At 41.5% G+C, this 14,207-nt stretch overlaps 1 protein-coding gene across 1 annotated transcript in view; it reads right to left on the reverse strand.

Annotated features, from left to right (window-relative positions):
- Positions 1-13,450, reverse strand: part of LOC121188900 — a gene marked incomplete at its 5' end in the record, with an annotated part of 34,588 nt that extends 21,138 nt beyond the window's left edge. The window contains 3 exon segments of the mRNA XM_041048847.1: positions 2,144-5,023; positions 10,345-13,340; positions 13,372-13,450. Of these exon segments, the coding sequence (XP_040904781.1) occupies positions 2,144-5,023; positions 10,345-13,340; positions 13,372-13,450 (5,955 nt within the window).
- Between the last annotated feature and the right edge of the window lie 757 nt (positions 13,451-14,207).

Genomic DNA, 14,207 nt, shown 5'->3' on the forward strand with positions numbered 1-14,207 from the left:
ACTCTCAACACAAACTTCAGTCACACTCAAAACATCAAAGGCTCAAACTATGATTTCACACAATATGAAAGATTTGATTTGAAACCTTAGTGAACACTTTGAAAACTTTCTTCCAAACTGTTAAACCTGAGTGTGAATGTGGGACTTTTTGAAGGAGATTTGAGCTCAGAGATTTGATGCTGATCCACACTGAGCATCTTGTTCAGCTTCATATTTCAAACTCATTGAATGAAGATTCAAAATCCAACACTTGCTAATTGACTCTTTACTTTGGAACAATTTCATCTTCACCTTCAGTTGACTTTTATATTTCTTCACATACAAAGCAAATATTCCACATTAAGACAGAAAGAAATGTTTCTTCACTCTTTGCTTTATGATCTGTGATGTTTATAGTGACTGAAGTTAATGAGAGCTGTGTTTGACTTTTAGTATCTGACTGTTTTTAAGCTGCATCCTGTTGGTTCAGGTGTTTGGAGTTTCCATTTTCCAAACTTGTACATTGTCAACCTTCTTCAGCTCTGAACAGATGATGAAACACTCAACGCTTTCAAGCAGGAACTTTGTCTCCTAAACTCACATCTTTTATTCTTTATTCAGGTTGAGTTTCTGCAGGTTGTCAAAGATCAGCTGTGCTTCTCTGGCCTCAGCTCTGAAGTCCAACCCCTCCCATCTGAGACACCTGGAGCTGAGTGAAAACAACCTGCAGGATTCAGGAGTGAAGCATCTGTGTGGTTTTCTGCAGAGTCCAGACTGTGGACTGGAGACTCTGAGGTCAGACTCCATTGTTTACTTGTGTGCTGAGATGAATATGATGTGAAAGTTGTGCTTTATTCAGTATTTATTAGGTCAAATCTCCTTGTGTTCATAGCTGCTCCCAATGGCCTCACTCACAGGCACAGTGAAAAGCCTGCTGTCACAGAGAGGACACGTGACCATGGTTTAAATACGGAGAGGACATTTTCACACAGTGTCTCCTGAAGACATTCATAGAGCTACACTCAGCTGCTGAGCTGAACAGGGACACAAATATTTGTGGAACCAATGAAAACAGAGCAGAGAGAGAAGTTCAAACCCTGGCTCCTTTCTCAGCTCCACACAGCCGACCAATCACTGAGCCCACTGGGTGTCAACGTCCCACTGTGTCTTTGTCACAGGGACACAGACCCCCCTAAGCTGACAGCCACCAGGAAGGTGGGGCCAGGAATCCCAGAATGCAATTTCAATTCAATTTTCAATTCAATTTTATTTATATAGCTCCTTCCACAATCAAAATTGTCTCAAAGCGCTTTACAGAGACCCAGAGCCTGACCTCAGAGCAAGCACTTAAGGCGACAGTGGCAAGGAAAACTCCCTTTTAACAGGAAGAAACCTTGAGCAGAACCTGGCTCAGATGGGGGACCCTCCTGCTGATGGCCGGGCTGGGTGAAAGGAGGAAAAGGAGGAAGACAGGACAGCTAGGAATGGAGGAGAGGGGGAGAAAGACATGCAGCATAATACAGACAATGTGGGTCAGTATTTGCATTACAGTTAGTAAACAGTTATTTGATAATGTGTGCTCAGCAGATTAGAATTATGAAACAGAGCACGGAGGCAAAAAGCTGTCATGACTGGTAATTATTTACATTGCAGTTTGCAAAGAATATTAATCAAATATTTATCTGTAGCAGAATGGAACATTAAAACGTTAAACATTAAACAAACGTAAAACATTAAAAATGTTAGAAATAGATCATTGTAAACAATAAACAGCAGCAGGTGGGTGGAGCCAGGACCATAGGACATGCAGCTCCGGAGCCAGAGGTACCTGCAGAAAGGTACAGAGAAAGAGAGACCAGAGAGAAACAAACACAGGACTACGGGACAGAGAGGACACAGAGTTAATGACATGTAATAAAGGCTAATAAATTTGAGAGTGGGTCTGAGGAGAGAAAGAGAAAGAAGAAGAAGTGCGCAGTACATCATGGGATGTCCCCCAGCAGCCTAGGCCTATAGCAGCATAACTAGGGGATGATTCAGTTGCCTGAGCCAGCCCTACTAAGGGCTATATCCTTAACTGTAACAGTGTCTATAGAGATAATTGTGACTAACTATAAGTTTAATAAATAACTAACTAGGACTGTAACTACAACTAATTATAAGCTTTATCAAACAAGAAGGTTTTAAGCTTCGTTTTAAAATTAGAGAGGGTGTCTGCTTCCCCAACCCAAACTGGCAGTTGGTTCCATAGGAGAGGGGCCTGATAGCTAAAGGCTCGGCCTCCCATTCTACTTTTAGAGATTTTGGGAACCATAAGCAAACCTGCATTCTGGGAACGAAGCAGTCTGTTAGGATGATATGGTACTATCAGCTCTTTGAGATATGAAGGAGCCTGGCCATTGAGGGCCTTATATGTAAGGAGAAGGATTTTAAAATCAATTCTGGATTTTACAGGAAGCCAATGAAGAGAAGTTAGTACAGGAGTAATATGATCTCTCTTGCTAATTCCAGTCAGTACTCTTGCTGCAGCATTTTGGATCAGCTGGATGCTTTTTAGAGAGTTAACTGGACATCCTGATAATTGGGAATTACAGTAGTCCAGCCTAGAAGTAACAAAAGCATGGACTAATTTTTCAGCATCACTCTGCGACAGAATGTTCCTAATCTTACTGATATTGTGCAGGTGAAAGAAGGCGGTCCTAGAGACTTGTTTTATATGTGAGTTAAAGGACAGATCCTGATCAAAAATAACTCCAAGGTTCCTCACAGTCGTACTGGAGGCTAAATTAATGCCATCCAGAGTAACTATATGATTAGATAAACTGTTTCTGAGGTGTTTGGGACCAAACAAAATAACCTCAGTTTTGTCTGAATTCAGAAGAAGAAAGTTACAGGTCATCCAGGCCTTTATGTCTCTAATACATGCCTGAAGTATGGCTAACTGATCTGTTTCGTCTGGTTTCTTAGATAAATATAGCTGGGTATCATCCGCATAGCAATGGAAATTTATTCCATGCTTCCTGATAATATTGCCTAGGGGAAGCATGTATATGGTGAACAGTATCGGTCCAAGCACAGAACCCTGTGGAACTCCATGACTTACTCTGGTATATATGGAGGGATCATCATTAACATGAACAAACTGGTATCTATCTGATAGATATGATTTAAACCAGCCTAGTGCTGTTCCTTTAATCCCAATAACATGTTCCAATCTTTCCAATAGGATATTATGATCAATGGTGTCAAATGCAGCACTAAGATCTAGCAGGACAAGTATAGAGACGAGTCCATTATCTGATGCTATAAGAAGGTCGTTGGTAACTTTCACCAGTGCTGTCTCTGTGCTATGATGAACTCTAAATCCTGACTGAAAAACTTCAAACAAACCGTTCCTATGTAGATGGTCACACAACTGAGATGCAACAGCCTTTTCAAGAATTTTTGAAGTAAAGGGGAGATTGGATATAGGTCTATAGTTTGTCAAAATGTCAGAGTCCAGAGAAGGCTTGTTAAGTAAAGGTTTGATAACTGCAACCTTAAAAGCCTGTGGAACATATCCTGTAACCAACGAGAGATTTATCTGATCTAATATGTGAGTGCCAATCAAAGGCAACACCTCTTTAAGAAGTCTGGTCGGGATAGGATCCAAACGACATGTTGATGATTTAGATTTAGAAACTATTGAAGTCAATTCAGCTAGATCTATGGGAGAGAAACGGTCTAACGACAAATCAGGACTGGAAGATGTTTCTAAAGATGCTGTTCTAGACATACCTACATCATTAACAGTTGTAGGCAGGATGAGATGGATTCTGTCTCTAATGTCTACTATTTTGTTGCTAAAGAAGCTCATAAAGTCATTACTAGTGAGAGCTAGAGGGATGGATGGTACAACAGAGCTATGGCTCTTTGTCAGCCTGGCTACAGTGCTGAAAAGAAACCTAGGGTTGTTCTTGTTTTCCTCTATTAATGATGAGTAATAGGCAGTTCTTGCCTTACGGAGGGCTTTTTTATACATTATAAAGCTATCTTTCCAGGCTAGGCGGAATTCCTCTAAATTAGTGGATAACCATTTCCTTTCCAGCTTTCGTGATATCTGCTTTAAAGTACGTATTTGTGAATTGTACCATGGAGCTAGCTTCCTCTGATTACTGACCTTCTTTTTCAAAGGGGCAACAGAGTCAAGGGTTGAACGCAATGAAGCAGCAGTATTATCAACTAGATAGTCTATATCTGCTGGAGTAACGTTTAGGCCATTGCCCTCTGTAAAACTGGCACATGGCAGCGGAGATAATAAAGATGGAATAGCTTCCTTATATTTGATAACAGCATTATCAGACAGAAATCTACAGTAGTTAATTTTTTTCTCAGATGCTGTGCAGTTCATTATTGTAAATTCAAATGTTACTAAAGAATGATCAGATAAAACAGGGTTCTGAGGGAATACTGTCAAATATTCAGCTTCTATGCCATAGGTTAGTACAAGATCAAGGGTGTGATTGAAACAGTGAGTTGGTTTGTTAACATTTTGCAAAAAGCCAGTTGAGTCTAATACTGAATAGAAAGCAGTCTTAAGGCTGTCATTGTGGGTATCAACATGAATATTAAAGTGGCCCACTATAATTGCTTTGTCTGTACAAAGCACTTAATCAGATAAAAATTCAGTGAATTCAGACAAAAACTCTGAGTAAGCAGCAGGTGGACGATACACCACAGCAAATAGTACTGGTTTATCTGTCTTCCAATTTGGATGTGAGAGGCTGAGGATAAGGCTTTCAAATGTGCTATATTTCAGCTTAGGTCTAGGATTAATTAATAAACTTGAGTGGTAGATTGCTGCCACTCCTCCTCCTCGGCCTGTGCCTCGAGGAATGTGATAATTAATATGACTAGCAGGGGTTGACTCATTTAGACTGACATACTCTTCCTCCTGCAGCCAGGTCTCAGTCAGACAGAATAAATCAATCTGCTGATCCATTATCAAATCATTCACTAACAGAGATTTAGACAAGAGAGATCTAATGTTTAATAGCCCACATCTGATTGTGGTGTTTTTAGGTTCAGATGCTTTTGTAGTATAAATTTTTTTGAGGTTTTTATGAATAACACCTTTTGCACTTTTTAATTTATGCACTTTTTGTTGACGGGGAGCAGACACAGTCTCTATAGGGTAAAGGGAATCGTTAGAATGGTAGGAATAATAAGAATCATGAGAATCATGGGTGGGTGACAGCTCTAGAGAAACTGCAGAGAAGCGTGTAGGACTGCAACTCTGCCTCCTGGTCTCAACTCTGGGTTGTCATGACTTTGGTTTTCTAATGAAATCTGTCATATTTCTAGATATGAGAGCTGCACCATCCAAAGTGGGATGGATGCCGTCTCTCCTAATCAGACCAGGTTTTCCCCAAAAACTTTTCCAGTTATAAATGAAGGCCACGTCGTTTGCTGGACACCACCTAGACAGCCAGCGACGGAATGAAGACATACGGCTAAACATGTCATCACTGGTCAAATCGGGCAGGGGTCCAGAGAACACTACGGAGTCCGACATTGTTTTGGCAAAGTTACACACCGACTCCACATTAATTTTAGTGACCTCCGATTGGCGTAATCGGGTGTCATTACCGCCGACGTGAATAACGATCTTACCAAATCTACGTTTATCCTTAGCCAGCAGTTTTAAATACGATTCAACGTCGCCCGCTCTGGCCCCAGGAATGCATTTAACTATGGTCGCTGGAGTCTCTAACTTCACATTTCGCAAAATGGAGCTGCCAATAACCAGAATTTTTTCCTCAGCGGGTGTGTCGCTGATTGGGGAAAATCTGTTTGAAACATGAAGCGGTTGATGGTGAACCACGGGCCGTTGCAGGCTATGTTTCCTTCGGACTGCCACCCAGCCCCCCTGGGGAACGGCTGACAGGAGCTAACGTAGGACGGCTAGCTGTAGCTAATTTAGGCTGGTCCGCATCAGCTACAGGGGACTGACTAGCTAGCGCTGCTGCGGGGCGATTATCTATGGTGCGGAGCCGAGCCTCTACATCCCTAAGTCTCGCCTCCAATGCTACAAAAATGCTACATTTATTACACATACCATTATCGCTAAAGGAGGCAGAGGAGTAACTGAACATTTCACACACCGTGCAAGAGAGAGGAGAGACAGCAGGAGAAAGAGAAGCCATTGCTAACAGCTAAGCTAGCGGACCAGAGATAGAGTGATTAGAGTGTAGTGTTAAATCCCGAGGGACACGTGCACCACAGATGTTTAACTGAAGCAATATACGTGTACAGGAAGATTGACCACAGAACACGACAAAGTAAGAGTTGATTAGTAAGCTAGGATAACACTCGTAACACCACAGTGCAGAAGCAGCAAACAGGAAGTGACACAGTACGTTACCACCACGTCAGCACGTCAGCAGTGTCCCAATGTGTGAATGTGTGCATTGCTGGAACAGCAGATTCAAATGTGTGAGCAGAGAGTGTTGGATGAAGCTGAACTTGCTTTGGACCAAAGACACATGACTGGAATGTGATGAAATGTCTCATTCAACACGCTGCACATGTGCTGAATGTCTGCAGCTTCTCAAACTCTCAACACAAACTTCAGTCACACTCAAAACATCAAAGGCTCAAACTATTATTTCACACAATATGAAAGATTTCATTTGAAACCTTAGTGAACACTTTGAAAACTTTCTTCCAAACTGTTAAACCTGAGTGTGAATGTGGGACTTTTTGAAGGAGATTTGAGCTCAGAGATTTGATGCTGATCCACACTGAGCATCTTGTTCAGCTTCATATTTCAAAGTCATTGAATGAAGATTCAAAATCCAACACTTGCTAATTGACTTTTTACTTTGGAACAATTTCATCTTCACCTTCAGTTGACTTTTATATTTCTTCACATACAAAGCAAATATTCCACATTAAGACAGAAAGAAATGTTTCTTCACTCTTTGCTTTATGATCTGTGATGTTTATAGTGACTGAAGTTAATGAGAGCTGTGTTTGACTTTTAGTATCTGACTATTTTTAAGCTGCATCCTGTTGGTTCAGGTGTTTGGAGTTTCCATTTTCCAAACTTGTACATTCTCAACCTTCTTCAGCTCTGAACAGATGATGAAACACTCAACGCTTTCAAGCAGGAACTTTGTCTCCTAAACTCACATCTTTTATTCTTTATTCAGGTTGAGTCACTGCAGGTTGTCAGAGATCAGCTGTGCTTCTCTGGCCTCAGCTCTGAAGTCCAACCCCTCCCATCTGAGACACCTGAGACACCTGGACTTGACAGGAAACAACCTGCAGGATTCAGGAGTGAAGGATCTGTGTGGTTTTCTGCAGAGTCCAGACTGTGGACTGGAGACTCTGAGGTCAGACTCCATTGTTTACTTGTGTGCTGAGATGAATATGATGTGAAAGTTGTGCTGACAGTAAAGTGCAGACATCACACTGATATTATACTGATCCACACTGAGGATCTTCATGGTAAAGTCTGTTTTCTTCTTCTGTGGTTTAGTCCACTGACTGTGGCAGAGCAATGTTGAGCTACAGATTCCAAAGCTTCATTTAACAAGAAAAAAGCTTCACTCTTTAAATCACATCCAAGTTTTTTCCACACTCACATCAACAAATATATATTCAGTATTTTCTTCTTCCAAAACGACTAGAAAGTGATGAGACTAAAGTCAAAGTGACTCAGATATTCAGAACAAACTCAGCATGTTTGTTAAATGTCGTCACCGTTACATGAAGTGAAAATTTTTTCCATTTTGTCTCAATCATTTGTTGACTTTCCTCCAAACTTCAGCCTGACATGTTTGTTCTCTGTCAAAACTTTAGGATCTTTAGTAGAATCTGAAACAAATGTCAACAACATCAGTTTGTATAGATGGAGCCACTGGTGGAGCTGGAAGAGTTTAAGAGCTGAAGTCACTATGCCTTTATTGAAGCAGCAGCATGTTGTCATTAATATTAATGAGAGCTGTGTTTGACTTTTAGTATCTGACTGTTTTTAAGCTGCATCCTGTTGGTTCAGGTGTTTGGAGTTTCCATTTTCCAAACTTGTACATTCTCAACCTTCTTCAGCTCTGAACAGATGATGAAACACTCAACACTTTCAAGCAGGAACTTTGTCTCCTAAACTAACATCTTTTATTCTTTATTCAGGTTGAGGGGCTGCAGGTTGTCAGAGATCAGCTGTGCTTCTCTGGCCTCAGCTCTGAAGTCCAACCCCTCCCATCTGAGACACCTGGACCTGAGTAACAACAACCTGCAGGATTCAGACCTGAAGGATCTGTGTGGTTTTCTGCAGAGTCCAGACTGTGGACTGGAGACTCTGGGGTCAGACTGAGAGACAGAAAGAAATGTTTCTTCACTCTTTGCTTTATGATCTGTGATGTTTATAGTGACTGAAGTTAATGAGAGCTGTGTTTGACTTTTAGTATCTGACTGTTTTTAAGCTGCATCCTGTTGGTTCAGGTGTTTGGAGTTTCCATTTTCCAAACTTGTACATTCTCAACCTTCTTCAGCTCTGAACAGATGATGAAACACTCAACGCTTTCAAGCAGGAACTTTGTCTCCTAAACTCACATCTTTTATTCTTTATTCAGGTTGAGGGGCTGCAGGTTGTCAGAGATCAGCTGTGCTTCTCTGGCCTCAGCTCTGAAGTCCAACCCCTCCCATCTGAGAGAGCTGGACCTGAGTGAAAACAACCTGCAGGATTCAGGATTGAAAGATCTGTGTGGTTTTCTGCAGAGTCCAGACTGTGGACTGGAGACTCTGAGGTCAGACTCCATTGTTTACTTGTGTGCTGAGATGAATATGATGTGAAAGTTGTGCTTTATTCAGTATTTATTAGGTCAAATCTCCTTCAGAATTTCTAACATTCAAAGTGTGAAATGGTTGAAAGGAAGTTGTGAAAGTGCTGACTCTGATTTTCAAAGTGATTTTTAAAGCTTTGAAAATGATTTGGATTCTGACTCTTACAGTCCACATTGACAGTGTCAGCAGTTTGACTGAGTTGAGCTTGTGTTATTCACAAAGTCTCATTGAGATCAGGATGTTTGACAAGAACTGATCTGTACAACACGTGTGAGCAGGTCTGAAGGCACAAGTGTTCATAGCTGCTCCCAATGGCCTCACTCACAGACACAGTGAAAAGCCTGCTGTCACAGAGAGGACACGTGACCATGGTTTAAATACGGAGAGGACATTTTCACACAGTGTCTCCTGAAGACATTCATAGAGCTACACTCAGCTGCTGAGCTGAACAGGGACACAAATATTTGTGGAACCAATGAAAACAGAGCAGAGAGAGAAGTTCAAACCCTGGCTCCTTTCTCAGCTCCACACAGCCGACCAATCACTGAGCCCACTGGGTGTCAACGTCCCACTGTGTCTTTGTCACAGGGACACAGACCCCCCTAAGCTGACAGCCACCAGGAAGGTGGGGCCAGGAATCCCAGAATGCAATTTCAATTCAATTTTCAATTCAATTTTATTTATATAGCTCCTTCCACAATCAAAATTGTCTCAAAGCGCTTTACAGAGACCCAGAGCCTGACCCCAGAGCAAGCACTTAAGGCGACAGTGGCAAGGAAAACTCCCTTTTAACAGGAAGAAACCTTGAGCAGAATCTGGCTCAGATGGGGGACCCTCCTGCTGATGGCCGGGCTGGGTGAAAGGAGGAAAAGGAGGAAGATAGGACAGCTAGGAATGGAGGAGAGGGGGAGAAAGACATGCAGCATAATACAGACAATGTGGGTCAGTATTTACATTACAGTTAGTGAACAGTTATTTGATAATGTGTGCTCAGCAGATTAGAATTATGAAACAGAGCACGGAGGCAAAAAGCTGTCATGACTGGTAATTATTTACATTGCAGTTTGCAAAGAATATTAATCAAATATTTATCTGTAGCAGAATGGAACATTAAACATGTTAGAAATAGATCATTGTAAACAATAAACAGCAGCAGGTGGGTGGAGCCAGGACCATAGGACATGCAGCTCCGGAGCCAGAGGTACCTGCAGAAAGGTACAGAAAAAGAGAGACCAGAGAGAAACAAACACAGGACTACGGGACAGAGAGGACACAGAGTTAATGACATGTAATAAAGGCTAATAAATTTGAGAGTGGGTCTGAGGAGAGAAAGAGAAGAAGAAGAAGAAGTGCGCAGTACATCATGGGATGTCCCCCAGCAGCCTAGGCCTATAGCAGCATAACTAGGGGATGATTCAGTTGCCTGAGCCAGCTCTACTAAGGGCTATATCCTTAACTGTAACAGTGTCTATAGAGATAATTGTGACTAACTATAAGTTTAATAAATAACTAGGACTGTAACTACAACTAATTATAAGCTTTATCAAACAAGAAGGTTTTAAGCTTCGTTTTAAAATTAGAGAGGGTGTCTGCTTCCCCAACCCAAACTGGCAGTTGGTTCCATAGGAGAGGGGCCTGATAGCTAAAGGCTCGGCCTCCCATTCTACTTTTAGAGATTTTGGGAACCATAAGCAAACCTGCATTCTGGGAACGAAGCAGTCTGTTAGGATGATATGGTACTATCAGCTCTTTGAGATATGAAGGAGCCTGGCCATTGAGGGCCTTATATGTAAGGAGAAGGATTTTAAAATCAATTCTGGATTTTACAGGAAGCCAATGAAGAGAAGTTAGTACAGGAGTAATATGATCTCTCTTGCTAATTCCAGTCAGTACTTTCGCTGCAGCATTTTGGATCAGCTGGATGCTTTTTAGAGAGTTAACTGGACATCCTGATAATAGGGAATTACAGTAGTCCAGCCTAGAAGTAACAAAAGCATGGACTAATTTTTCAGCATCACTCTGCGACAGAATGTTCCTAATCTTACTGATATTGCGCAGGTGAAAGAAGGCGGTCCTAGAGACTTGTTTTATATGTGAGTTAAAGGACAGATCCTGATCAAAAATAACTCCAAGGTTCCTCACAGTCGTACTGGAGGCTAAATTAATGCCATCCAGAGTAACTATATGATTAGATAAACTGTTTCTGAGGTGTTTGGGACCAAACAAAATAACCTCAGTTTTGTCTGAATTCAGAAGAAGAAAGTTACAGGTCATCCAGGCCTTTATGTCTTTAAGACATGCCTGAAGTATGGCTAACTGATCTGTTTCGTCTGGTTTCTTAGATAAATATAGCTGGGTATCATCCGCATAGCAATGGAAATTTATTCCATGCTTCCTGATAATATTGCCTAGGGGAAGCATGTATAAGGTGAACAGTATCGGTCCAAGCACAGAACCCTGTGGAACTCCATGACTTACTCTGGTATATATGTAGGGATCATCATTAACATGAACAAACTGGTATCTATCTGATAGATATGATTTAAACCAGCCTAGTGCTGTTCCTTTAATCCCAATAACATGTTCCAATCTTTCCAATAGGATATTATGATCAATGGTGTCAAATGCAGCACTAAGATCTAGCAGGACAAGTATAGAGACGAGTCCATTATCTGATGCTATAAGAAGGTCGTTGGTAACTTTCACCAGTGCTGTCTCTGTGCTATGATGAACTCTAAATCCTGACTGAAAAACTTCAAACAAACCGTTCCTATGTAGATGATCACACAACTGAGATGCAACAGCCTTTTCAAGAATTTTAGAAGTAAAGGGGAGATTGGATATAGGTCTATAGTTTGCCAAAATGTCAGAGTCCAGAGAAGGCTTTTTAAGTAAAGGTTTGATAACTGCAACCTTAAAAGCCTGTGGAACATATCCTGTAACCAACGAGAGATTTATCTGATCTAATATGTGAGTGCCAATCAAAGGCAACACATCTTTAAGAAGTCTGGTCGGGATAGGATCCAAAAGACATGTTGATGATTTAGATTTAGAAACTATTGAAGTCAATTCAGCTAGATCTATGGGAGAGAAACGGTCTAACGACAAATCAGGACTGGAAGATGTTTCTAAAGATGCTGTTCTAGACATACCTACATCATTAACAGTTGTAGGCAGGATGAGATGGATTCTGTCTCTAATGTCTACTATTTTGTTGCTAAAGAAGCTCATAAAGTCATTACTAGTGAGAGCTAGAGGGATGGATGGTACAATAGAGCTATGGCTCTTTGTCAGCCTGGCTACAGTGCTGAAAAGAAACCTAGGGTTGTTCTTGTTTTCCTCTATTAATGATGAGTAATAGGCAGTTCTTGCCTTACGGAGGGCTTTTTTATACATTATAAAGCTATCTTTCCAGGCTAGGCGGAATTCCTCTAAATTAGTGGATAACCATTTCCTTTCCAGCTTTCGTGATATCTGCTTTAAAGTACGTATTTGTGAATTGTACCATGGAGCTAGCTTCCTCTGATTACTGACCTTCTTTTTCAAAGGGGCAACAGAGTCAAGGGTTGAACGCAATGAAGCAGCAGTATTATCAACTAGATAGTCTATATCTGCTGGAGTAACGTTTAGGCCATTGCCCTCTGTAAAACTGGCACATGGCAGCGGAGATAATAAAGATGGAATAGCTTCCTTATATTTGATAACAGCATTATCAGACAGAAATCTACAGTAGTTAATTTTTTTCTCAGATGCTGTGCAGTTCATTATTGTAAATTCAAATGTTACTAAAGAATGATCAGATAAAACAGGGTTCTGAGGGAATACTGTCAAATATTCAGCTTCTATGCCATAGGTTAGTACAAGATCAAGGGTGTGATTGAAACAGTGAGTTGGTTTGTTAACATTTTGCAAAAAGCCAATTGAGTCTAATACTGAATAGAAAGCAGTCTTAAGGCTGTCATTGTGGGTATCAACATGAATATTAAAGTGGCCCACTATAATTGCTTTGTCTGTACAAAGCACTTAATCAGATAAAAATTCAGTGAATTCAGACAAAAACTCTGAGTAAGCAGCAGGTGGACGATACACCACAGCAAATAGTACTGGTTTATCTGTCTTCCAATTTGGATGTGAGAGGCTGAGGATAAGGCTTTCAAATGTACTATATTTCGGCTTAGGTCTAGGATTAATTAATAAACTTGAGTGGTAGATTGCTGCCACTCCTCCTCCTCGGCCTGTGCCTCGAGGAATGTGATAATTAATATGACTAGCAGGGGTTGACTCATTTAGACTGACATACTCTTCCTCCTGCAGCCAGGTCTCAGTCAGACAGAATAAATCAATCTGCCGATCCATTATCAAATCATTCACTAACAGAGATTTAGACAAGAGAGATCTAATGTTTAATAGCCCACATCTGATTGTGGTGTTTTTAGGTTCAGATGCTTTTGTAGTATAAATTTTTTTGAGGTTTTTATGAATAACACCTTTTGCACTTTTTAATTTATGCACTTTTTGTTGACGGGGAGCAGACAGTCTCTATAGGGTAAAGGGAATCGTTAGAATGGTAGGAATAATAAGAATCATGAGAATCATGGGTGGGTGACAGCTCTAGAGAAACTGCAGAGAAGCGTGTAGGACTGCAACTCTGCCTCCTGGTCTCAACTCTGGGTTGTCATGACTTTGGTTTTCTAATGAAATCTGTCATATTTCTAGATATGAGAGCTGCACCATCCAAAGTGGGATGGATGCCGTCTCTCCTAATCAGACCAGGTTTTCCCCAAAAACTTTTCTAGTTGTCTATGAAGGCCACGTCGTTTGCTGGACACCACCTAGACAGCCAGCGACGGAATGAAGACATACGGCTAAACATGTCATCACTGGTCAAATCGGGCAGGGGTCCAGAGAACACTACGGAGTCCGACATTGTTTTGGCAAAGTTACACACCGACTCCACATTAATTTTAGTGACCTCCGATTGGCGTAATCGGGTGTCATTACCGCCGACGTGAATAACGATCTTACCAAATCTACGTTTATCCTTAGCCAGCAGTTTTAAATACGATTCAACGTCGCCCGCTCTGGCCCCAGGAATGCATTTAACTACGGTCGCTGGAGTCTCTAACTTCACATTTCGCAAAATGGAGCTGCCAATAACCAGAGTTTTTTCCTCAGCGGGTGTGTCGCTGATTGGGGAAAATCAGTTTGAAACATGAAGCGGTTGATGGTGAACCACGGGCCGTTGTTTCAGGCTATGTTTCCTTCAGACTGCCACCCAGCCGCCCTGGCTTCCTGGCTGCTCGGGAGCTGCCGGGGAACGGCTGACAGGAGCTAACGTAGGACGGCTAGCTGTAGCTAATTTAGGCTGGTCCGCATCAGCTACAGGGGACTGACTAGCTAGC

The sequence above is a fragment of the Toxotes jaculatrix genome, chromosome 10 (genome assembly GCF_017976425.1).
Source record: "Toxotes jaculatrix isolate fToxJac2 chromosome 10, fToxJac2.pri, whole genome shotgun sequence".
Taxonomy (NCBI): domain Eukaryota; kingdom Metazoa; phylum Chordata; class Actinopteri; family Toxotidae; genus Toxotes; species Toxotes jaculatrix.